Source organism: Chironomus tepperi, unplaced genomic scaffold (genome assembly GCF_022539635.2).
Source record: "Chironomus tepperi strain 1889 unplaced genomic scaffold, CSIRO-AGI_Ctep_v1 contig_196, whole genome shotgun sequence".
Taxonomy (NCBI): Eukaryota; Metazoa; Arthropoda; class Insecta; order Diptera; family Chironomidae; genus Chironomus; species Chironomus tepperi.
Window position 1 is genome coordinate 1,310,410 of NW_027226318.1, and position 23,113 is coordinate 1,333,522.

The following is a 23,113-nucleotide window of genomic DNA, read 5'->3' on the forward strand; positions in this document are numbered from 1 at the left end:
AACATAATTTTCTATTCTATATTTCTAGACTGACACAACAATAATATCACCCTATGCATTGCAATCTACAGGTGTTCGATTCAAAAAGTGTGATTACAGTAAGACATGGAATACAGGTCATTTTGCAAGTGATGCAATATGTTTTACTGTTGATCGTTCTGGAATAGTACTAGCTGGATGTTGTGTTTATTATGGTTCAGGCAGTTATGAGTATCAGTTGGAATTGCTGCATGATACTCTTGATTCTAAAACTCAAATGCAGCATAAATGGGAAACACTTGAAACATCATATGGAACATTTGACCAGGAGAATGTCCATCGAAATATGGTGCAGCTGAAATTTGAACGTCCAGTGCCATTAAGGGAAAACACTTGCTATGCTGTTAGGTTTTGTTCACAAGGTGCACGAACTTGTTCTGGCGATACAGGATATCCACATGTGAGAGGTCCATGTGGTACAATTTTTAGATTCTATCCTTGCGATTTGAGCTTTAATGGAACGACACCTGTTCGTGGACAAATTCCAAGTCTACTGTATTACAGTGTTCCTATAAGTTATCAAGCTAGTAAATTGAAAAATAACAAGGAAATCTTTGCTCGGGATATAGCTTTAGAATTTGCATCAGATATTGTCCATCGAAGTCGTGAGCTTTTGATTCTCGCAAGAAATGCCTTCTTATATGCTCTGTCATCATCAAGTGATAAAAGTTCATCGAACTCGTCCAATACAGCACAAGCTTTTGATTCTGAACATAATATCACGCCAATTGAAGAACATTTTGATGTATCATGGATGACAGCACCACAACCTTCATCGACAGCGTCAACAATAAAGCCAAGCCCTTTTGTTCCATTTTATCCTAATACTTCGCCTGCAGCAGCATCTAGTACTAAAGAAAGCAACATAAATACAGCAACAAAGGATATCACTAAAAGGATTGAAACATTTTCAAGAGGATTAATTGAGACATTAAAGCTTGATAAGAAATTTGATAGAGGTACAATAGAATGTGTTGAAGTTGATAACGCGGCTGAAATCACACCGAATGATTATTTAGATGAAGGCAGTAGCGGAAGTTCAAAGAAAAATCGTAATGATTTGAGTGAGTCACAGATTAATGGAAATACAAAGAAGACAAATCAATTAACAAAGAGTGATAGTGATGAAAGTCTCGGGGAACGTGATAGACTTAATGAAATGTTTACAACGGAAGAATCGAGTTTATTTCATACTTTGCTTCCATTAACTGTCGCACATATAAGCCGTCTAATTTGCAGTGACCCGAAAGTTTCCGTTGAAATTCTGAATTTAGTTAAAATGATATTGCCGCACATCTCGTCATGGAATCAAATTTGCAATAAAAGTATCTCGTCGCCTGCTCATCAGAGTAATGTCGTGGATAAGGCATCAATGCAAAATTATGAGTTGTGTACAACTAGCAATTGTTATGCTGTTCTAGAGAGTGATCATCCATATAAAGGAACATCAATCTACTCTTATAAAGTAGAATTTCCATCATCTGTTAAATGGATGTCACTTGAATTCGACCCACAATGTGGAACTGCGCAACCAGAAGACTGTCTGAAAGTGTTAATTCCTACAAATCTCGATAATTTAAGTTGCACAAATGTTATCGACGAGAAGGGAAAAGTGAAAGTACAGAAGAGCTTTACAGCAAATGACCGAGAAAATCTGTCGCCAAATGATCAGCAGATATTGATAAAGAAATATAATACGGAAAGTGGATGGTCGACAAATGCTATAATAGTGCCTGGAAATGAAATAATGTTGTCACTCGAGACAGCATCAAATTATTTAGCCGATCATAAGCTTAATCGTTATGGCTTTAAATGTATTTTAATTGGATATGAGAATATTGATAATACGAAGACATTTAATAACTCGCTAATCAATTTAGAGTCAGAATTTACATATTTGGGTGGAATGTGTAGTGCAAATTTAATGCGGAAAGATTTGATATTCTCAGGTAAGAATCATCAGTTTTTTATTGGATCCAAATGGAATGCTAATGACTTTTTTATATCCATAATATAGATGAGAAGACAGATGACTTCTGGGCAACAGAAAATACCTTAAAGAAACATTCGGTGCTATTATCAAAAGGATTATCAATACAAAATGGAACATTGACCATAAACAATATATTGGACTATGACATTTCTATCGAGTAAGTACATTAAGGTTTTCTTTATTCAAATTATCACATTAAATTATTCACAAAATATGAATGGCAAGTAGGGAGAGATCAATTGAGTCTAAAAGTCTGTTTTTATAAGACCTGTATTTTCAATTTGCATCACAATTTGTGTCTGCCGATAAGTTCGAGGTTCTGGCATAATCAAATCAATGTGCTTCCCTCTCCTTCTATGTCTCAAATAACAGAATATAGCTGGTATCATTATGACCAGAAAAACAATAACTGCTGTTGCTATTAAAAGATACAGAAACCATTTCGAATCGTCACTGCATCTCTCATTTAGGTACGAAATTGAGTTGAAGTTCTCATCCTCATTCTCTAATCTCACATAAATTGCATGTGCATTATCATTAAAGAATTTACTTTCGTATATCTTGTTGACGCTGTCGCAATTTTGTGGACTTCTAAAGTATAATTTGCTTAGTTGCAATTGGATACTGGGTCCAAAAGACATGTCGTCAATAGGATGAATAAAGTTTATTTGATTATTATTTAGTGCAAAATAAACATTGCCTGTTCGAGTTCTTGGGACGTTTGTATTCATTGTTATACCTGTGTGGATTGAAATATCAAATGATGTTGAAACTGGATATACAGGAATTAAAGCATATAAATTACCTTTAAATGCATTTCTATGCATCATTTCAACAGTATTATTTTCAAATGTTGCACGATCTGCAATATCCATCATAAATGCTTCACTTTCTATGAATCCAAATGATGAATCCATAACTCTCATACGTTCAACCTCCTTCACATCAAACGCACTTGACATTAACATTGTGAAGTGGGAGTTTATAATAACAATGTTTCGTATGTGACAGTCGTAAAATGTCTTTGACACTGTATTCCTTAAGAACGATGTGTTGAGAATTTCAAGTGTGTCGATGGACAGCTTCCTAAATGCTTGTGTATCCACTTGACCAATCGCTGAATTATGAATTTTAAATGTTGTGATCTCACCAAAAATGCCCGTTAATGCAAACATGTGTATTCGTGTGATTTGTGAATCTTTAATGACAATATCATCAAGTACACCTTTAAAGAAGTGTCCCGGTAATGCCGGAAGACTACAATTACTAATTTCTATTCTTATTGACGGTCGACTTCTTGATGAATTGAATGAAAATTCATTAATAATTAACTTGCTAATATTTCCAAACTGTAATATATTTATTTGTGCTAAATCGCGCAATGAGTCAACTGGAACCATAAAATGCTCACAATCGCGTACTGTAATGTATCGATGATTGCCATTTAATTGTGGCAATTTCATAAACTGAAAATACACAAATGTATGCAAAAAAAAAATAAATTAAACAAAAAAATTCAAAAATAGCACTGCGAAACTTCTTGTTACAATGCTGATCACTTCACGCCTGTATGAGAATTGATTGCCGTATGTTCAAATACACGAAATGTACACAAAAGAATTCTCATACGCATCGATTTCACACATAAAATTAAGAACTGATAAGGATAATTACTTGCGATGAATATTGGCAATTGCATACAGCACCACCACGTTGATATTCACAATCAACATCTTCATAGTCATCTATTGTTTGACAATAAACATACGAAAGTACTGCAATTGCGCCTAAAAGCGTAATTTGAACTGATTTCATAATTTAAAAAGTAAATGAAAAATTTTTCACGAGGCAGAATAAATTTTCCACTGCCACCCGCGCTCTCGTTTCGTTCAATACTGACTAATAGTCCAAATAATTATTTTCCTCTTATCGCTACACACAGTCAAAAAAATAAAATGCTATGCTCTCGCTCAGTGATCGTTGTCGTCGTTACAATATGAATGTGTGAATCGTGAAGATTCTATACTGATTTTTTTTTTCGTAGTTATCTTTGAAAAAACATATGTAGGAACTAGCAATAATAATAAAAATGAAGTGAATTCATGGTGACGACATCATCTAAGGTAAATAATCGGAACGACGTGTGTACGATAAGATATTTATTTTAATAACACATGTATGTGAAATGGAAATGGATTTTGAGTAATTTTCATCATGCAGCCATAGCCAGCCTATAGCTTCAAAAGAGATATTCTATTATGAGAAATGATGATTATTATGTGTGACTTATTTTCCTTTATTGCCATACTGCTGACACTTTTTGTTTTCTTTTTGTCACACTTGACATTCTTTTCATCATCATCAGCAGCACATGTAGCGTTCCTCCCCACAAGAGATAATCTGTCGGGGCAAGTGTAAATATTCTAGATTGTGTGAATTATTTACAGCGATTTTTTTCGCACTTTTAATCTCGTTGAGCATTTAAAAGCTATTTTGAGAAAGTTTTAACTGGAAATTGTTATGATTCAAGTCTGTGGGTCAGAATGTTATCAATGCATGCTTAATTAGTGTCTTGTTTATTTTTAAATATTGACAATTTAAGATTGACATGGGAATCGATATGACTGAGTGATGTTATTATGTCTGTAGACGCTAGATTCTGAATTGGTTGAGTGTCACCCGTAAGGTGGGTGGTCGACCGTGGTCGAAGAATTATTTGAAAGAAGCTATTACAGGAGTAAAGAAGCAATAGTGTTACAGTTGGTAATGGTAGCTTTAGGAGCCATATAAGGAAGTTCATAGATCACAACCAGAGCTCTAAGCTGGCTAGTTGACTTCGAATCCTTTTTACAATTGTTCTGTACTGCAAGAAAACCAAGTAATTTATTAGCATGAGAATTAACATTTAGGAATTTCGTACTAGCCTTTAACATTAGATTACTCACTCATGACGTCGAGTGTAGTACATGTTGTATTTCATAGGGAGTAATTAATGTTTGAACTATTAAAAGGCTCAGATTCATATGAAATTGTTGCGAATCAGATGTAGGTAAATTTTTCTTAGATTATTCATAGTCAGTGTCAACAATCAAGTGTATTTTATGTACCTTGTGACGAATAGATAGTAAAAAATGATTTTATGACTAAAGGAAGCAAAGTACAGGTTTTGAATTCATAATTTTCCAAAATTTTGAGGCAAATTGGACTCAATAAAATTTTAATTAAATTAACATAAAAAGAATAAATCAAATTTCAGTGCCAAAAACTTAATTACCAAAGTTGACTTCCATTAATTACGAGAACTATGTGTATAGCACAGCTTGAAAAGGTTAAGGTTATCATCACACATAAATTAGAATTACATCTCTCGCAAGTGCTAGAATTACAGTAATAACAAGCAAACAACATAATTAATTATTTGTATACACTTCCCTATCAAAACATAAATTCATATCAATTACCTTCAAAATTTCAAGCATGTCAAACTGATAACAGACCCTGCTACACCACAAAATTTCCGTGCTTGAGTAATAAAATCGAAATAAATAATAATGATCGTGTGGGTCAAGGAAGATGAATTTCATTCATTTGTATGCAACGACACAAACGAAAAAATTGGCAACAAACTTTATTTTCTTTCATATTTAATGGCCATTTAATTACTCATCTTGAATTAATAAATATTTCGTTTCCCCTCTTTAAAGAATTACGACTTCAAGTTCAGATATTTTATTTACACAATGGATCAGTGGTATGCAACCTATGTTCTGTGGTATAGTAGAGTGCTGCCAAAATATTTTGGAAATTCTATGAGCCCTGTCGAGACTTACCACCAAGCAAGGCCGTGTAGCCAGGGTGGAGGAGCCCATTGAAGGCACAGAACTCTCTGAAAATTTGAAAAACCGTTTATTTTGCAACGTTCTTTTAAATTTTGAAATTTTCGGTCGAGTCTCTCTTAGTACAATTATCTGACTACGCTCCTGCACCGAAGTGTGCCGCTCAAAACAATGGTTGTCCACCACTGCAATGGATGATTGAAAAGAAAAACAAAAGTTTCTATAAATTTTTCATTAGAATTTGAGAACATTTTCTTTTTTATTAAAAATCAATGAAAAAATAGTTTACAGCAGGTTTTGTTTACGATTCCTTCACACAATGCGTTTTATATTTTATTTGAAAATTGAATTGGTTATATACAACAAAAAAAGAGACTTGAAAAGAAATTCTTTTTATTGTATTTATCTTTTTTGATGATCTCTTGCAGCTGTTAATTAATTTAAATTTCCTTTCCTTTTTAAGAATAGAAATAATAGTTCTTTTTTCTATAAATCACGTCTAATGAACCTCTTTTTTTAGCGATTATCGTACAGTCTTTCCAATTTTAATTCTCGTTTTGTCTAAAAAAGTTCATGTGTATATATATGCAAAATAACACAATATGTTACTAATGTAACTCGACATATTTCCAAGGGAAAAAAAATTGCCCGGAAATAAATTTTTTTTTTGAAGCACTTTCTATTTTGGTATGTACAATACAATAAAATTACATAAAAAATGTCAATGAACTTATGCATGTTCATTCTAACAATTCATCGATTTTAACTGTTGCATTTGATCCGCCAGAATGATTCGAACTAGTTGAATTTTCCATTGATTCGTCACTCCAATCCTCAATATTATCTTGTGTCACTCGTACTGGCACTTTATGTGATGTTGATGGCACTGTATATTCGGGTATTTTTCGATTTGTATTTGGAGATCTTGTAATACGATTGATTTGTTGTTGTGCATTACTTGGACCAGCTTCCATTCGATTGATAATATCTGGAAGATTTTTCGATGTGGACGGTTGATCAATTGTTTGACTAATTGCATAGGGAGTTGCTACCAACGGTTTGAATGAGCCTAATTGAAAGTTTAAACAAAAGAAAATTTTGTAAGTGAAAATGTTTAAGTAAAAGTTTCTTTTTCTCACCTAATGAAGGTGTCGAGTTTACAGCTGCCACATCATGTATAATAGGCTCCGAATAAACATTGTTGTTATTGACACTTGAATTACTATCTAATGGATTTGAGTAATTATTTGCTAACAAAAGTGGCATCATTGTCTGTTGTTGTGTTAACATTGTTGGCTCTGCATAAATATGCTCTGAATGCTGTTTCGAATACCCTCTGGTTGCGGACGGTGTTGAACTTGATGTTTGAGGTAGGACGGGTTCTGAATAAAGATCGTCAATTATAATAGGTTGCTGATTTTGTTGTTGTATACTTGATACAGTTGCATTTCTTAATGTCGTTGTTGTTACTGGTGCAAGATGCTTATAAAGTATGTCTGTAAATGCAACAAAATCTTCTCCACAATTTTCACATTCACCGATTGTTTGCACCAGATCTCCAATTATTTTGACTTTCTCGTATTCATTAAGATGCTCATGTAGGAGTCGTTGAGTATTGTTGTTCACCATCTCATATTTATCTTCCGGTTGCTTTTGTTTCATTATGTCTAACGTTTGTTTTATGATTATGCGATCATGATTTGAAAATGACTTTGTTGAGCGCAACGATGCCTCGTATGATGGTGGTCCCTCGGATTGATTTAAATGCAATAAGTCTGTTTGATGATGATTATGTTGGAAGTTATTACTTGTGTTGTAATTTTCGTCACGTCTTGGCTTTTGCTTAGTGAAAACAAAACAAGCAAAACAGGGCAGTATAATGATTAAGGCCACACAAATAATTGTATATATGTTCACATATTCCATCCAATCAATTTCATCTGTGATTATCACTGGGTCCACAAACTTGGCATCGATTTTTTCAACTTTCACCTTTTTACAATTAAATCTTTTGCCTTTATTTGACTTGCTGCACTTTTCATCATAATAATGCTCGTATTTGATTGTCTCTCCATTTAAGCATTTCAAAAGTTCATCATTGCTTCTTAATGTACAAAAACTTTCTGATTCTAAATCCTTTAAGCTCACAAAAGACTCATCAAATCGCCCTTGTAGCCATTGTGGAAATTTGCAATTGCAATTATCATGAAATATTATCTGCTTGTACAGACATTTACTACTAATTCTTTTAAAGCTATCTTCCTCAACTGTTGTAAACTTATTGTGATAAAATAAACATGTCACATTAGAGCTACCATCAAGAATCATACTATCAAACATTCCAAATGTATTGTTCATGACTGTTATATTGTTTAGATCGACTGATTTCAGCCAATTTGATCCCATTTTGTTGATTGTATTGTGTGCAATGTAAACAATTGCACCGATAAATTCTATTGAGTCTTCCTCAATTATATCTTGAACTCTGTGGAATGAAAAATTATGTTAAATGATTTTGGATTTGAAATTGTCAACAAATTTGATACTTACAAGTTTTTCTCAAAAGTAAAGGAAGTTGTTCCTATTGTGTGAATTGCTTTTGACTCAATTTTGCCTATTTTACAGTTTGTCACAGCCAAATTGCGAAGGATTGTCTGGAAAGTATTAAAAATTATTAATTTAAACTGAATGTTTACTGCTACAGGGGAAATCAACTAAATTTTACATGAAGTTGATTTCCCCCTGTATGCAAGTCTTTTGATTATACAATAGACATCAGCAGAAAGTAAATTTATTTGACTTACCCCTTCGCGAAAGATATTTTTCTCGATTGATTGAATCTTGACATTATTCATCACAAGTGAATCAATTTCATTCATTGCAAATGCCTTTGATTTTATTGATTCAATATCGGAATTTTCAATTCTTAATTCTGTCAAATAAGCTCCATACATCGGCAACAATTCAGATATATGACATCGATTGATGAATAGATTAAATACTCTATTTTTGTTCTCGACTACCGTTGTTTTAAGAAAACCTTCTTTAAGGTTCAAGTCAGCGATGTCATTGAACGTGGCATTGTATGACGTCGAGCCAAACACTTCCGTTTCAACTGTCACCTTCCAAATACTTTCCACAAATAAAACTATCTCTAATACATCATCTAATGACTTTTCAAGCAGCGTAACACGCTTAATATTTTTAAAGCTAATTTCTGGAAGAGTTCCTTTGATTCCAACTAGTGAATGTCTCGAAAGCACCACTTGATTATTGCTGTTTTTAAAATCACTCTTAATGCCCTGAACTGATAAGGAATTGACATTATTTCGACTGCTGAAAAATCCTTCACGAACTTCAAGCTTTGAATTATCGCCAAGCGATATGTTGATACCATTGGCTCTTAATGGCAGTATCAGCCTATCATCAAGTTTGTATTCCTGCAAAAGAATTTAAATATCAATTATTCAAAACGATAGCTAGACGAGATCTTTCAATTTATTTAAAGCCAATTGGTGCCGCTTTAAAAAATATACAGTACTTCAAAATATGAGCCATACATTTATTAAAGTAAAATGATTTAATTGAATTTAATATTCAATTAGAAAAGAATAAAAATAGTTATACTGTTGTCTCAATTGCAGTTTATTGTGTGTAATGGAGAATCTAGATGATACAGTAAATAGCCAAAAGGGCATTTAATTTTAATTTTCAATTGAGCATGAAAAATCTTCTCGCTGGATGTAAATAAATAATATTTTCAAGTGTATTTTTTAATGCAGTTCTGGATGTATTTCAAAATTATTTTATAGTTCTGATTTTAATGAAATATTTTCTCATTTTCGATTGCTGTATGGATGAATATTTAAATAAGTAGATTGAGTGGGAATTCGAGTTTATTGACTGAATTCAGTGGTTGCTTTTATATATTTTTGCAACGGTACTTTGATGTATTCTGAATTTAGGTAGAGTTGAAGTTAAAGTTTCTCAGGCATATATTAATGCCTAGGGGATAGTGAGTGAGTAATCAAGCAGTAGAATGCACTGCAATACTATGTTCAGAAAGTTTAGACAGTATCGTAAAATTTAGAATAAAATTTATTCACTGGATCTGGATGAACTTAGGAAATCATCCAGGAATTTGCTTCTTGAACAACATAACATGATCACTAGGTGCACCACTGTGTATCCTTATTATCGGAAAGATTGCACTGTGACTCGAAACCGTGACAACTACCCATTATTATGGCGAAAAATGCAGTTCACTCGATTATGCCGGTTGGGTCTAATATCTTTAGTTCGGGAGTAGTTGTTTCATAAGTATAGAATCTCTTAAAGAACATACATAGGTAACAAGATAAATATCATAACTAGATACATAGATAACATCATCCAATGCAGGCATCAACATGACAACCTTGAATTGATCACTTCAAAATCCTTGAAATTAAATCATAGTAACCATTTGTCATGCTCAATATTTCAATAGCAATCAAATAATTTTAATTTATAACATCAAGCACGGCTGAATCATGCAATACACTTGCAAATTTTAATCGTAACTTAATTTTTCCTGTTATGCAATTATCATAATCGCCTGATAAACAAATTTAAGTTTATGCTTATCATTTCGATGAATCACTTTACTAAGAAATAATTAGATAAATTTGTGAAAATAAAGTGTTGGAATGAGAACATCCAATTTTAAAGACCATACAGTTGTGCATTTATCAAATTAAATTTACAACCTGATAAGTAACGATCACAAAAAGCAATTAGTTGCAAATATGGATAAATAAATTAATAAAAAAATTCTACACAAGATAAATGTTTCTAATTTTCGCAGACCCCTGCATTCATTCCAATCGGCACATGTTCGCTCGCAAATTGTACTCTAATATTAATGAACGAATGTGGGAAGTAAAAAATGCGAACAAAAATGTTTTTTGCGATAAAAAATATATATAATAAAAATAAATAAAAAGGCCATAAATGTATGCGCTCAGATGTTGACTTTAAAAAGAAGCAGCAAGCACAAAAATAACTTAGTGATAAGAGCTATATGACTCACCTTATCTTCAATAAAATCACAGTGAATTTTCTCGATGCCAGTTTCATTTCCACATCGACATAATGATGTGCAAATATCAACTCTTGGATCTGCTGCCGCTGCCTTAGATGCATTTAACAGCAACGTTATTTGTATAAAGACGAGCAAACAGAATGAGATTTTTCTCGTTATGCACATTATTATGGAATTTCATTTGTTTCTCATTTCTTTTGTTCTTTGATGCCACTTATGCTTATGTTTTTCTTTTTTACTACAGAAGGAAAAACTCTTTCTGCCTTCACTTCACTTCTTCTTCTTCTCCAAATTGTTTATTTTAGATGCCGAAATAGTAACACATTTCACATTTTTAAAGACGTCTATATCGTTTCGAATTTCTTATTTCTTTCACTCAAAATATAATTCTCGTCTTTCAATCCCTTTGCTTCTTAATGTACATAAACGTATCACATCGATACACAGTATTCTGTTGCTTCTTATATGATTTAATTTATATCTCTAATTTCCACCGTCTAATTGTATGTCTTGTTATTTCAACTCTGAAAAAATTTATTGGATATTTTAATTCCTCTTGTGTGTTATTACTACCCATTTAATTCTTCTTTCATTTCTTATTTCCTTTTATAAATTTCTTTTCACTTCAATTTTTATAGTTACTGGGGGGTTGTTCATTAATGATGTTTATTTAGGGGTGTACGTTTTCTAATGACTAATATTTTGACAAATGAGCCTGAATAGCACAAATTGGGTAATCGATCAGAAATCCAAACCTAGGCTTACGTGACTACTTATGTATTGGTACTGAATTCGGTTTAAATTTAGAACCATGCCGGAGTCACACCGACCTGGTGTCGGAATTTGAATCGATCAACCGAATTGTGGTATTTCGGAAAGAGTTTGCTATGCTACTGCACTCTAACTTTGATCTGAAGGTAATAGCAGCATCCGAACAACTCATTTGTTCACATTTCTCATGTTGAGATTCGAACTCATGCTCTATGTGTCAGTTTTCCACGGAATAACAACTATCTAACCTACTAAGAGTTAGGTCGATGCCTAATTGTTTTCAATCTAGATCATTGTGAATTGAGGTTAATGAAGTCACAACAAAGGGAGCTAAGTCGACTCTAATTGTCATGATAGGAAGTCACTACCCACTACCACCCAATAAATAACAGACATCATTAGCGAACAACTCCCTGTGAGCTATGCTATGCATTCTCACAAACAAAAAATAAGTTTTTTTATTATTATTGTCAAGTCGCGCGAGTTCACTTTATTTGTTGTTAATTTCTACCGAAAAAAACGAGGCATTATATGTGATAGCAATGAAATAAAAATTCATATGGGTAGGAATATTCTAATGAAGGAACAATTGTAGATTGGAAAATTTTTGTCGAATGGGAATTGAATGAGGAATGGAATTTTGATAGCGGATTTTGTGGTTGACTTTGAGATTAAGTAAGACTATTTTTGGGGTACATTAATTGATTTTCGATAATCTTTGCTTCCGTTTTGAGTTCAGTTGTCATTTTGAGTTTGGGATTTATGACATAGAACTAGAATTTAAATGATTTTGACATTTTTTGAAGTTTGTTATGTTGGAAATATGTTAAGTTGATGTGATTTGTAGTCAAAGTAAGCATGTTCTTTATTCTGTCTGTATAAATCTAAGTTATCTTGGTTTTTGAACATTTTCAACAATTTCGCACCCTAAACTTTCAAAATTTGAATTCCAAGAATTTAACCAAAAACAAAAGACCAGTTTTTAAGTCACAATATTCATCCCTTCCAATTTTGCATGCAATTTAGACCAAAAATTATCTCTAAACTCAATAATAGATCTTATTGTCAATTGACAGCCCCTCTACAGGGGACAACTAGCCTCATTGTACTTCTCAGAAGCATGACTTTCATTCTGATAATAAAATCTCTCGTCCATAAGGTCATCAAATGTAATGTTTGTGCCTGCAAGTGTTTAAACTACAAACATATGCTATGATTTGCTTGCATTGCATTATCGCTTACTGTGTAGACTGCATAGCGTCATGAATAAATGAATGTTCTACTATTACAAGTTTTCATGTCTTTGCCAATGCATTTTAATTATTATGACTTGTTCTCAAGGGTGAGAATGGTGTTTAAACAATAGATCTACTGTGTCGTAGCTAATGTGCTTACTGGTGAGATACTTAAGTAATTTAAACTTGATCCTTTTAAATTCAATTGTTTTTAGAAAGTTTAACATCGATTTTTATTGATTCCCTTATAAATCCTCTTTAAGTATCCATGCGTGTACACAATTTTGATATATTTAGACACTCAGCATTAACATTTCATATCACAAGGTTCAATCAAATAATTTTTTATGGTCACATGTTGTTAAATAATTTTTTAAGAGTTTTTAATCACTTATGCACATCGAATCAGCTTATTGCTCAACATTTAATCAGTCACGTAATTCGTAAAAAAATTAAATTAATGCATAACAATGAACTTTTCACATTTTTCTTGAGTCATTTCACATCAACACAATTTCCATACGACGATTATCGTATGCGCTTTTTTAAAAAACGTTTATTTCCTGTAGCTGCTTGATACTTTTTGTTTTATTATTCTTGCCATATATTAATGTGAAGCCCCAACTAAATTCTTATGTGTCTCACATCACAAAAAATAAATACCATTTAAAGGAAGAGTGCTTACTGTACTGTATTGATTGACAAAAAGAAAGAACTGAATGAAATTGGAAGCAAGAATACACATAAGAAAGTATATGGAGATAACCGACCGACCGACCACATATAACAATTAATAGGGCATTCTTTTTTTGTTTCTCTATTTTTTTTGTGAAGATTGATTGTATTGGTTTCACACAAATATCTCTAACGTGCATTTTTCTTTCCCACTTAAGAGTATTGAGAACTGGTTTTCATTATTATTGTTATGAAATACTTATTCCTGTGTGTATACTTCCAGCTGATGTTTAATTAATTGCGCAATTAAGCGCAAAACGAAACATGTCAATGCAAGACATTTTTCTCTTCTCATCGCTGAATTTATTGAGGATTGGGTGATCTAATGGAATTCTGATTTTCACGAGTGATTTACATGGAATTTTGCTTTTTACGAGTGATTTACAAGGAATTTTGACTCAGGTTTATGTCTGTTACGAAGAATATCTTCAGATTTATAATGATTCAAGTTTTTCGAATTCAGAAATTTAGATCCTGTTTGGAAAGAAGATGGATTTATTGAAAACAACAACAAAGATCCAGAAACAGTTTTTGTTTAACCTGAGAAAGGAAAAATTGAAATAATTTGAAATTAAGTATTCAAAAGGAATAATTCTTTGAGTAATTATCATGAAATTGGGAAAGGAACTGCTAAAAATTGAGGATAAGTTGGAGAATAGTCAAAAACATGCGGTTTTGTTGAAATATTTCAAACTAATGAGAAATTTCTAAAATCAAAACAAAGAATCAGAAAATCAAGATTCAAGACTAAATTATCAAGATCCAGAATGATTCTAACTAATGTGAAACAAAGAACAACTGTTATTAATGATGCTTTAGATCTAAATTACCAAGATAATCTATTTCATCGAAAAGATTCAGTGAACATTTCACAGAACAACAACAAATGAGAAAAATTTCTATTGGCAAACTCAACGACACTGAATCGTTCTTTTTTTTCGAAGATCAAAATTGATTGAAGTAATTAGTGACGTTCGTCATTGCATATTAAAAGCACATACACTCACGGTATATGGCTTTGAAACGCCCAAGTCATTTTCAATACACAAAACTTTTTCCTCATCTGCTTAACATAATAATGAGAAACACGACACAGTAGTACAACTTAAAATCGAGTTATGCAAATATAAAGCGAGTGTAATGTATCTATTATACGCAGTTAAAACGATATGGAATAGAAATATTATTTAATTACAACAACAAAGATGCAGACAGTTTCTACACTTGTCCATCGGTTTCAACTTGTCGCTATACTCTTCTTCTTTTCTCTTTTCGTCGTGTCTTTATAATGCTTCTTTCATTTTTTGTTTATGTTATATTATATGCCCTCACTGTATATATCTTTCTCTCTTGTCAGCCACTCCATCCGTTCTTTTGTACTTTCTCGATTTTAATTTGAATGGAAAAAAAGAACTCCTCATCCATAAAAGAGGTGTGGAAATGAGATAGAGGAATAAATATGCATTAAATTGCAATGCAATGCACTTGAAACTTTTTAAAATATTATTTCTGTTATTCCATTCCGATCGCTCATACTATACGTGCATGTATGACTATCGATTCACTGCTTTTTATCACTTACTATGACTAATTTTCTTTTCCTTTGTATATCATTTATTTATTTATTTTATCACACATCAATTAAGACACTCACAAAAATATAATATTCACTTATGTGCTGATAATCTCTACTGACTCATATGGCTAGATCATCATAGACATATGTGAAGAAGAAAATTGCATGAGAATTATTTATAAAAAGAAGTATAACTCGACGCGTCTCCGGTCTCGAATACGTATTTATAATTTATTTAGATTATATTTGCGGCTCTTTGTGAACAGCAGCTAAGAATGTCTCTATTTTAATATTAAAAAGAAAAATTTTTCGTCTCTATCTGCTGCTTTCACACTTAACGTATCGAAAAATAAGAAACAAAAAAAATTAAAGGAAAGAAAAAGTAAAAAATTTACGATCGTTATTTTGCTCGGAACTGTTGATCGTTGACAAGTTGAATCACTACTGAAAGCTGAATTTCTCTCTCACAACTTAATGCTGCTGGTTTTTGTGTACACACTGACGTTTATTGGTATGGAACAGATTTTCTGTAAATGTATATATATCTACATGTACACATTTATCGTGTATTGTAGTTGTGATGCGATGCGGCTATGAGCCTTTTACCAAAACTATTTATGTGTATGCACACTTATCGTTCATAAATATAACATGATTTTTTGTGTATACTGGCATTGAAAATGATCTTTCATGAATGTAATCGTGGTGTTATTGTATGGTCTGTTACAAAGTGTAATTTTGTTGTTTTTTTTTGAGAAACCAGAATGAGGAAAATCATCTGAGAAAGACCTTTTTTGTGTTTAACTGAGAGAGAACCGACTGTGAATAAATATTAAAAGGGAAGAAATAAACATAAAGAATTTAACTTGTTTGGTCTTAAAAGAATAGTTAAGATAAGGATAATTTAATTTATTGATTTAAATGCTTAAAGGGACGGAAATTCGGTTTTGTTTTTGTGGAACTTTGGAGTTTGGCATTGAAGATGAAGGGAATTATTGGTTGAGAAATGAATATTAAGTGATTTGGTGATGAAATGACTGTCAACTGGGTTGAATGGAATATGTTAATTTTAGGCTACAATGATTTGAGTTTCTTCGAAGAGTTCAAGCTAGCTTTTAGGTTTACTGTTAAGTTTTATTACTAAAAATATGTCTTGCATCTGCATTCCCTATCGGCTATATATTTTTAAATGTTGTCCACTAGGTTGTCAGACGAAGAGTATACTTACAACTAGAGCTAGAATTCAAGTCGGTTTAGGTCTTTTTCAATCGAATTCGAGTTAACTCTTACCGAATTCCTCTAGACCCTATGAGTCTATGAAGGTTATCATGTTTACCAACTTATAGTTAAACCGGCGAACCTATTCTAAGCGGTTGTCCCTTGGTATTAAGCAACCGAAACAGCAACATTTTAACATATTCCAATCAAGATCCCGATGGATCTATATGTTACCAAATTAGATTTTTCTAACACTTTCTTAAATATCTGACTAATATTAGGTCACTCTACCTTTAAAGATTTTACTACCTGTTTATCTTCAAAAGGACGTTGTGATCACTAATTTGGGTACTTTGTCGAATCATTAACAAAAGATCAGCTCTATGTTTTCAGAGCTTGATACTCAAAACCAACTACATAACAAGCTTCTTAATCTTAAAAATTAAACCTATCCCACACATCACATTCACTGTGATGTCAGAGATCTCAGTCTAAAACACAAAGTTGCTAAATCAATTCCAAGAAATCACACTAAAATCAGCACATGAATATTTTGGAAAAGTAAACAATTCCAAATTCTCGCTAAAATACTCAATTTAAACAAAAAGTCCCTTCCTCATCCAAGGTTCTATAGTTCACACATTTATGTCTGTGTTTATTGCAGATCAAATATTACAAAAACAATCAATGAAATTGAGAGATTTATTTAGTCATCCCTAAATATTTTATTATGTTTGTTTAACACAATTTCTTCTCTGTCTCTATGCATTAATAATCTCACGCTGCATATACGATCGTTTAGTCTCATTCATCAGTGTTAATTTGTGCTCTTTCCTTCATTGCCAAACGAAAACGTTGACGATGTTCAAACTTATAAATCGTGTCAAAATATCGAGTAGGGAAGAGATTCTCGAGAGTGAATACAGCCAAGAATGCACATATTTTAGTATTTTGAAGCTTAGAAACATGACTTTATTGTGTCTCATTTCATTCATGCACTCAGTATGTAGAGATAATGGCTTTTTATGTAAAAATAGTAAATATTTGACTGGAGTATCAGTCAGTAATGAAATTAAATTTCAAGAGGGTAACAAGAAATCTCATTTCTTAAAAAAGTCATGCACGGTTTAGTCGAAATAATAATTTTGAATTGTTTGTGGGCTTGTACTGATATTAAGTAACTGTTGAGGAGATAAAGAACTTACTTACCGATTTAATTTAATAACAATGATGTTTATTTTTCACTGATCAAAAACACACTGAATATTTATATGAAGGGGATTAACAACTCAAAAAGGGGTAATCAACTAATTGTTTTTGCAAATAAAATTTGAATATTAAGTGACAGTTGAGATATTCTGAACAGTAATCATAATTTTTCAAACGAATTGATCCTAATTACTAACTCCTACTTGCCAATCACAAATGCAATGCTTACTGGATCTTCTTTTTGAATGTTACTCAATATACGAACAAGCCCGTTTCAGCTCGAGTGAGAATAAAGAAAAGAAGAGACAGAAGAGAGAGAAAATTTCATTGATTAATGAATAGAGGAAAGATACACACTTTTTGAGCATTGTTGATTTATGATAATGTTCATAAATTAATAAACATCTAATTCAACTTTTCATTTTTCTCTTTTATTTATTTAAATAATTCTTTTTACAGTAGCGAGCAATCACATGAGAAGCAGTTTTTGAAGGATTTTGTTTTTGTGGCGCCAGATTCAGCGGGTGGAAGACTCGCATCATGGATACAGCCTGAATCACGTCTTGATCCGAACCGTTGTGAATTGAAATTATTTCAAGATCCAATACAGAGCGGGTGGCCAACAAAATTCCAAATTGAGACCCGTGATCAATATGGAGAAATTGTTTATGTTCCAAACATTAAAATTCAATTGAAAGTTGCATTAAGTTCAAATTTCTCGAATGAGAAGCGATACAGTAAGATGTGTAAAGAACAAAATATGCATATGCCTTTGGGAAAGGTTAGTTATGAGCCCGTGATCAAAGAGAAAGAGAAAATTTGCTTAAAATCAATAACAGCAATGAAAGCATATGCACAATATTCATTTGAGGAACTAAGAATGTATACGCCAGTACAAAATAAGACATCAGATTTAATGACAGCAAAAGACTCGGGTGATCAAACATATACAGTAATGTGGACACCAGAAACAGCTGGGAATTATGTCATTAATATCATAATTGACGGCATTCATGTTAATGAAAATTACAACGTGACAGTTGTTAATGCCAATGTTCCTCCGCCAGTGAAAGAGCATGCATTGAAGAAAATTCAACCGCAATATAAATATCGTAAATATTATGCTGAATATACATCTGGCTTGCGAATACGTTTACATCCGACACTACAAGCTGATGTTATCGGTGTCATAAAGGTTAATGATGTCATTTCGTTTATTGATGAGCTTGAAAACGGAGATGGAATTTGGGTGAAATTATCAACAGATTCAATAAGAAAGTATTGTTCATCGACATGGTATCCGTCTGAAGCATGGTGTTTATCCTACAATAAACATTTCGATAAACGACTATTGTTTTCACTTATTGAATCCAACAGCGAATCCACAAATCCAACGGATGACATGAATAATGTAAAATTCTTTGATGACAGTGAATATTATAGCTTGGAAGAATCAAGTGACTTACAGGTCACAAGTAGTAATTTTGAGGATGCAAAACTTGATGATGAAGATGAGAAGCCGCCAACATTTGAAGATGCTATTGTTGAGGCAAATGTTGAAAAGACTAATCAATCAAATTTGACAGACGTGATTGCTGGCGTTGTGGAAGGAGGTGCTAATAAATTACAAGCTTTTCAAAAATGGTTTAAACGTGACTCGATTAGTGACACAACGGCTACTATAAGGAAGAGAATTGGATCAATACCAGAAGTTTATAACAATAATACATTGGATTTAAAGAACCTTAATACGAATAATGTTGCTGATAAATTGTCAAATGACATCAATATCTTGTCACCAGTACAGGACAATTTCATACCAACAAATAAAATTACGAAAATGACAGAGAGTCAGACATTAGCATTCAAAAATACCAATCCATTCCATTGTGATCAGAATGTTAATAAGAATATGAAGAATTTAGAGTACGAGGAAATTAATACACCGAAGCAGGCATTATCACCATCTGTTGCGGAAACAATTCGTGCAATATTTGCTGCATTCTTATGGCATGAAGGCTTAGTACATGATGCAATTGCATGTGCATCATTCCTCAAATTTCATCCATCAATACCAAAGAATAACATACATGCAATGGATCAAACATTTTATGAACAAAAGCATCATGAGACTCTCACGAAGGAGGAAAAAATTCAACAAAGGCATTCAGTGGAAATAACTAATACAAGTAACTATTTAAATGCGCGACCTTCAACTTTGGAGGCATTGAAAAAAAGTGGCTACTGTTGTGTACATTATCGTAAGCAACGTGGGAAACATAGTGACATGAATGCAAGTGATGAATTCGGTGGTGTGCATGGATGTCCGCCTGCATTAAAATGTTTGGTATTTGTATGGGATGAATTGAATAAAGATTTTCAAGGTTTTGTAAGCAAGCTGACAAGTGAGAAAGAAAGTAAAGAAGTAACAAATACAATGCCAAAGATGACAACAGCAAGTGCAGCAGCAATCAATAATCCAAATGATGTCAATGAGGTTGAATTCCAAAAGAATAAGTTGAAGACAAAGAAGTTTGCCGAGGAAGGAAATACAGCTATTGGTGCAGCTAGTGGCGGTGCTGATAATACAGTTTGGTGTGAATTATGTGATGCTGATATAAATCCAGGAAATCAACAAAATCCATATCAGCAGAATGCCTTCACGCAACACTTGAAAGCAAATCATCCAGGCTGTGGTGAATCAGCACGAGGTCGAGGCTATAATTCAAATGGAGTCTATTGTGAAGGCTGGGCGGGTCAGTGTGGCGAAGAAGGTGTCGGTGCAACGAGCTGGTATCTTATGTGTGAAGCATGTCATGATAAATATTTGGTACCAAACAAAAAGAGTCTCAATGTCAATGAGGCATTACTTGCCCGGGCTAATGAACCAAAATTCATTCAGCCCCCGACAGTCGTAACAACTGTAACAACAAACATTAATCCGTCATTAACGACTGCAACATTTGGCACAAAAAAGTCAAAAATGAACTCAAATATGAGCATGGAGTTCTTTGATACAATGAAAGACAACGCATTGTTTTTGTTGGACCTGAATTCTCACAACGGTGGTCTGTTGAATAAATCAGCTGGAAATAATTTGATGCCAATGAAAAATAAGACGAATATAAGGCACAGCAGTGCTGACTTTGTAATTCAACCAAATACGAGCAACTTTAATCATCGTCTGTCGTCAAATGTCGGTGCTGATGAGAATTTAAGACGTGCATCGCTACAAAAACAAGGTTCAATTACAAATTATTTTACTAAGAAATTTCCAAACAATGGCATTAATGGAACAAATGAAACAGTTCCGGATCTTTTGTGGACACCACCGGAAAGTATCACATGCCTTGAAATGCTTAATGCAAAACTCAGCGAATCCGAATCGTATAATGTGTTCAGTCTAGATAATGAAAAGAATTTTTATGATCCAAATATGATGACTGGACATCATCAGCAAAATAATGCACAAGATAATAATGTCGTTAATCATGAGAGTAAATTCCATCGTAGCTTCTCAATGATTCAAGGCTGGGGAATCTATTCAATGAATCCAATTGAGAAAGACACGTCAAATCATGAATGCATTGCCGGTGGAAATCAAGTTCATCAAAATAATGAGAATCGTGTAATCATGAGAAGGAAGAAGGCTTGCTTATGTGATTCAGGTGAGTTTTTTGCTTTTCTCATTGATTACTTTGATCGGTTTAATGATTAAATTGTAATTACAGCAAATGAAGCAAGTTTATTGAACTTCCCATCAAAGAATCTGAAGAAATTAGTTCCTGATCATATTCTTAATCCAACACTTAAGGGATTCAGCGAAGTCTCATCGTCTCATGATATAGAAAGTAAGTCACAACCAATAAAAATACAAAGTATATCCAAAAATGTAATAATTTTCTCTTTTCAATCCACAGAAATGGAAAGTGCATTGGAACTGAAAAAATTCACCGATAATGCATTCTACGACATCGTTCAACACCAAAATACGGAAGAGCCAACAAAGGAATTTTCATTTTTAAGTCGCCCGACAATCAGCTTTATATTCGAGAAGCATGATCTTGATAAGCTTCGTTATTTACTAAGAAAAAATCTGCGAAAAGCCATATGTAGTGTTTACGGATTGCAGGCATTAAACTGGCTACTGAGAACTGTCACACAGACAATGTGTGTACATGACATCATGTGGTGGTTTATCTCATCATTAGTACAGACGAAAAATGATAATGAGAATATCCTAAAGTTGGAAGAATCTGATGTTAGTTACGATCATCCCGTTGCCATTTCGAATGTTGATGATCGGATACAAAATATGCTATCGCAAAATCTTCATATGCTATTACAAAGCATTGCCGACATTACTCTTGCATTACCATCGGGATCTGCTCTACAACGATTGGCAATTCAATGCTTTGGCATTAAATTTCGTCCAAGTGATCATCAATTTCTACATAATTCGCATGTCTTTGGTAATATATCCAAGATATTATCAAAGAGTGAAGAATTTAATGAAGAGAATCTGCTATATTCAACGGCAATAGCTGCAGAGACTAATGAGAATCAATTGAATGAGAGTCATGTAAGAACATCCAAAGATAAAGTCATTGTCTATAATAATGTCGACATAACTGATGTATTTGAGTTTATAATATCATCACGACAAGCTATGGTTGGTGCATTAACTGACAATTCCACAGAGACATTCTGGGAAAGTGATGACGAAGATCGCAATAAGCCAAAAATAATTGAAATATCAATGATAAAACCTCATTACGTTTGTAAATCAATCAACATTCATATAGATAATTGCAGGGATTTAGCAGTAAGTCAATTTACTTGATTGTTATTTATAGTCAGCCATAAAGACATAATAATTTCCTCAATTTACAGCATAAAATAACAAGCTTCACTATCTATAGTGGTGCATCACTTGGCGAGCTTAATTTATTAGAGACTATAGAAACAGAATCAAATATTGGCACTTGGTATTCAGTTCTCATTAAAGATGAATCCAATACACACTTTCGTATTGAACTGCGCGGCGTCGAAAATAACATTCGTATACGTCAAATCAAATTACTTGGATATTCAAATGATGCAAAGGTCAATCAAGATGCTATATCCATGATGAAAAAACAAACGAATGCTCATCATATCCAACAAAAATATTGTGAGCTTGAGACACTGCGCGTCTTTCGTGTTTTAACGAATCAAGTTTTTGGCAAATTGATTATTAATCCAGAGAGGCCGTCGAGTAATCAAAACTTTGCAGCATCAATGGTTGAATCTCATATTGATTCACCAGGCGGTGACTCACTTGATTTGAGAGAACATATGGTCGGTATATTGTTCAGTCGTAGTAAACTAACACATTTGCAGAAGCAGGTGAGTTCTTTGACTCTTTTAATTATTTTT

General features: G+C 32.9%; 3 protein-coding genes across 6 annotated transcripts in view; 1 reads left to right on the forward strand and 2 right to left on the reverse strand.

The window, feature by feature from the left end:
- Positions 1 to 23,113, forward strand: part of hiw (MYC binding protein highwire) — a 32,097-nt gene that overhangs the window by 5,979 nt on the left and 3,005 nt on the right. Inside the window, exons 7-12 of the mRNA XM_070639560.1 lie at positions 29 to 1,988; positions 2,057 to 2,189; positions 18,155 to 21,363; positions 21,427 to 21,546; positions 21,616 to 22,520; positions 22,589 to 23,083. Coding sequence (XP_070495661.1) covers positions 29 to 1,988; positions 2,057 to 2,189; positions 18,155 to 21,363; positions 21,427 to 21,546; positions 21,616 to 22,520; positions 22,589 to 23,083 — 6,822 coding nt within the window. The remainder of the gene's footprint in view (positions 1 to 28; positions 1,989 to 2,056; positions 2,190 to 18,154; positions 21,364 to 21,426; positions 21,547 to 21,615; positions 22,521 to 22,588; positions 23,084 to 23,113) is intronic.
- On the reverse strand, positions 2,167 to 3,915 carry LOC139089918 (uncharacterized). The gene is made up of 3 exons (XM_070639565.1): positions 3,707 to 3,915; positions 2,838 to 3,498; positions 2,167 to 2,771 (listed from the first exon to the last, which is right to left on the reverse strand). The coding sequence occupies exons 1-3, from the start codon at positions 3,845 to 3,847 to the stop codon at positions 2,278 to 2,280; spliced, it is 1,296 nt and encodes a 431-aa protein (XP_070495666.1). The 5' UTR covers positions 3,848 to 3,915; the 3' UTR covers positions 2,167 to 2,277.
- be (ben) lies at positions 6,136 to 15,723 on the reverse strand. 4 transcript variants are annotated; one of them, XM_070639562.1, is made up of 6 exons: positions 15,664 to 15,723; positions 10,940 to 11,475; positions 8,673 to 9,308; positions 8,419 to 8,522; positions 7,008 to 8,353; positions 6,136 to 6,937 (listed from the first exon to the last, which is right to left on the reverse strand). In XM_070639562.1, the coding sequence occupies exons 2-6, from the start codon at positions 11,114 to 11,116 to the stop codon at positions 6,609 to 6,611; spliced, it is 2,592 nt and encodes an 863-aa protein (XP_070495663.1). In that variant the 5' UTR covers positions 11,117 to 11,475; positions 15,664 to 15,723; the 3' UTR covers positions 6,136 to 6,608. The 4 variants fall into 4 exon arrangements, with proteins under 4 accessions (XP_070495663.1, XP_070495664.1, XP_070495662.1 ...); XM_070639563.1 differs by having other exon boundaries at positions 15,347 to 15,713; XM_070639561.1 differs by having other exon boundaries at positions 15,275 to 15,713.

Bases quoted from the DNA above. Each gene is read 5' to 3' on its own strand.
- LOC139089918 (XM_070639565.1), bottom strand. From the start codon at position 3,847: ATGAAATCAGTTCAAATTACGCTTTTAGGCGCAATTGCAGTACTTTCG. The intron at 3,499-3,706 runs GTAATTATCCTT...GTGTATTTTCAG, and splicing joins ATTGCCAATATTCATCGCAA to TTTATGAAATTGCCACAATT. The intron at 2,772-2,837 runs GTAATTTATATG...CAATCCACACAG, and splicing joins GCATAGAAATGCATTTAAAG to GTATAACAATGAATACAAAC.
- be (XM_070639562.1), bottom strand. From the start codon at position 11,116: ATGTGCATAACGAGAAAAATCTCATTCTGTTTGCTCGTCTTTATACAA. The intron at 9,309-10,939 runs GTGAGTCATATA...ATTCTTTTGCAG, and splicing joins GTGATTTTATTGAAGATAAG to GAATACAAACTTGATGATAG. The intron at 8,354-8,418 runs GTAAGTATCAAA...TTCATTCCACAG, and splicing joins TTTACTTTTGAGAAAAACTT to AGTTCAAGATATAATTGAGG.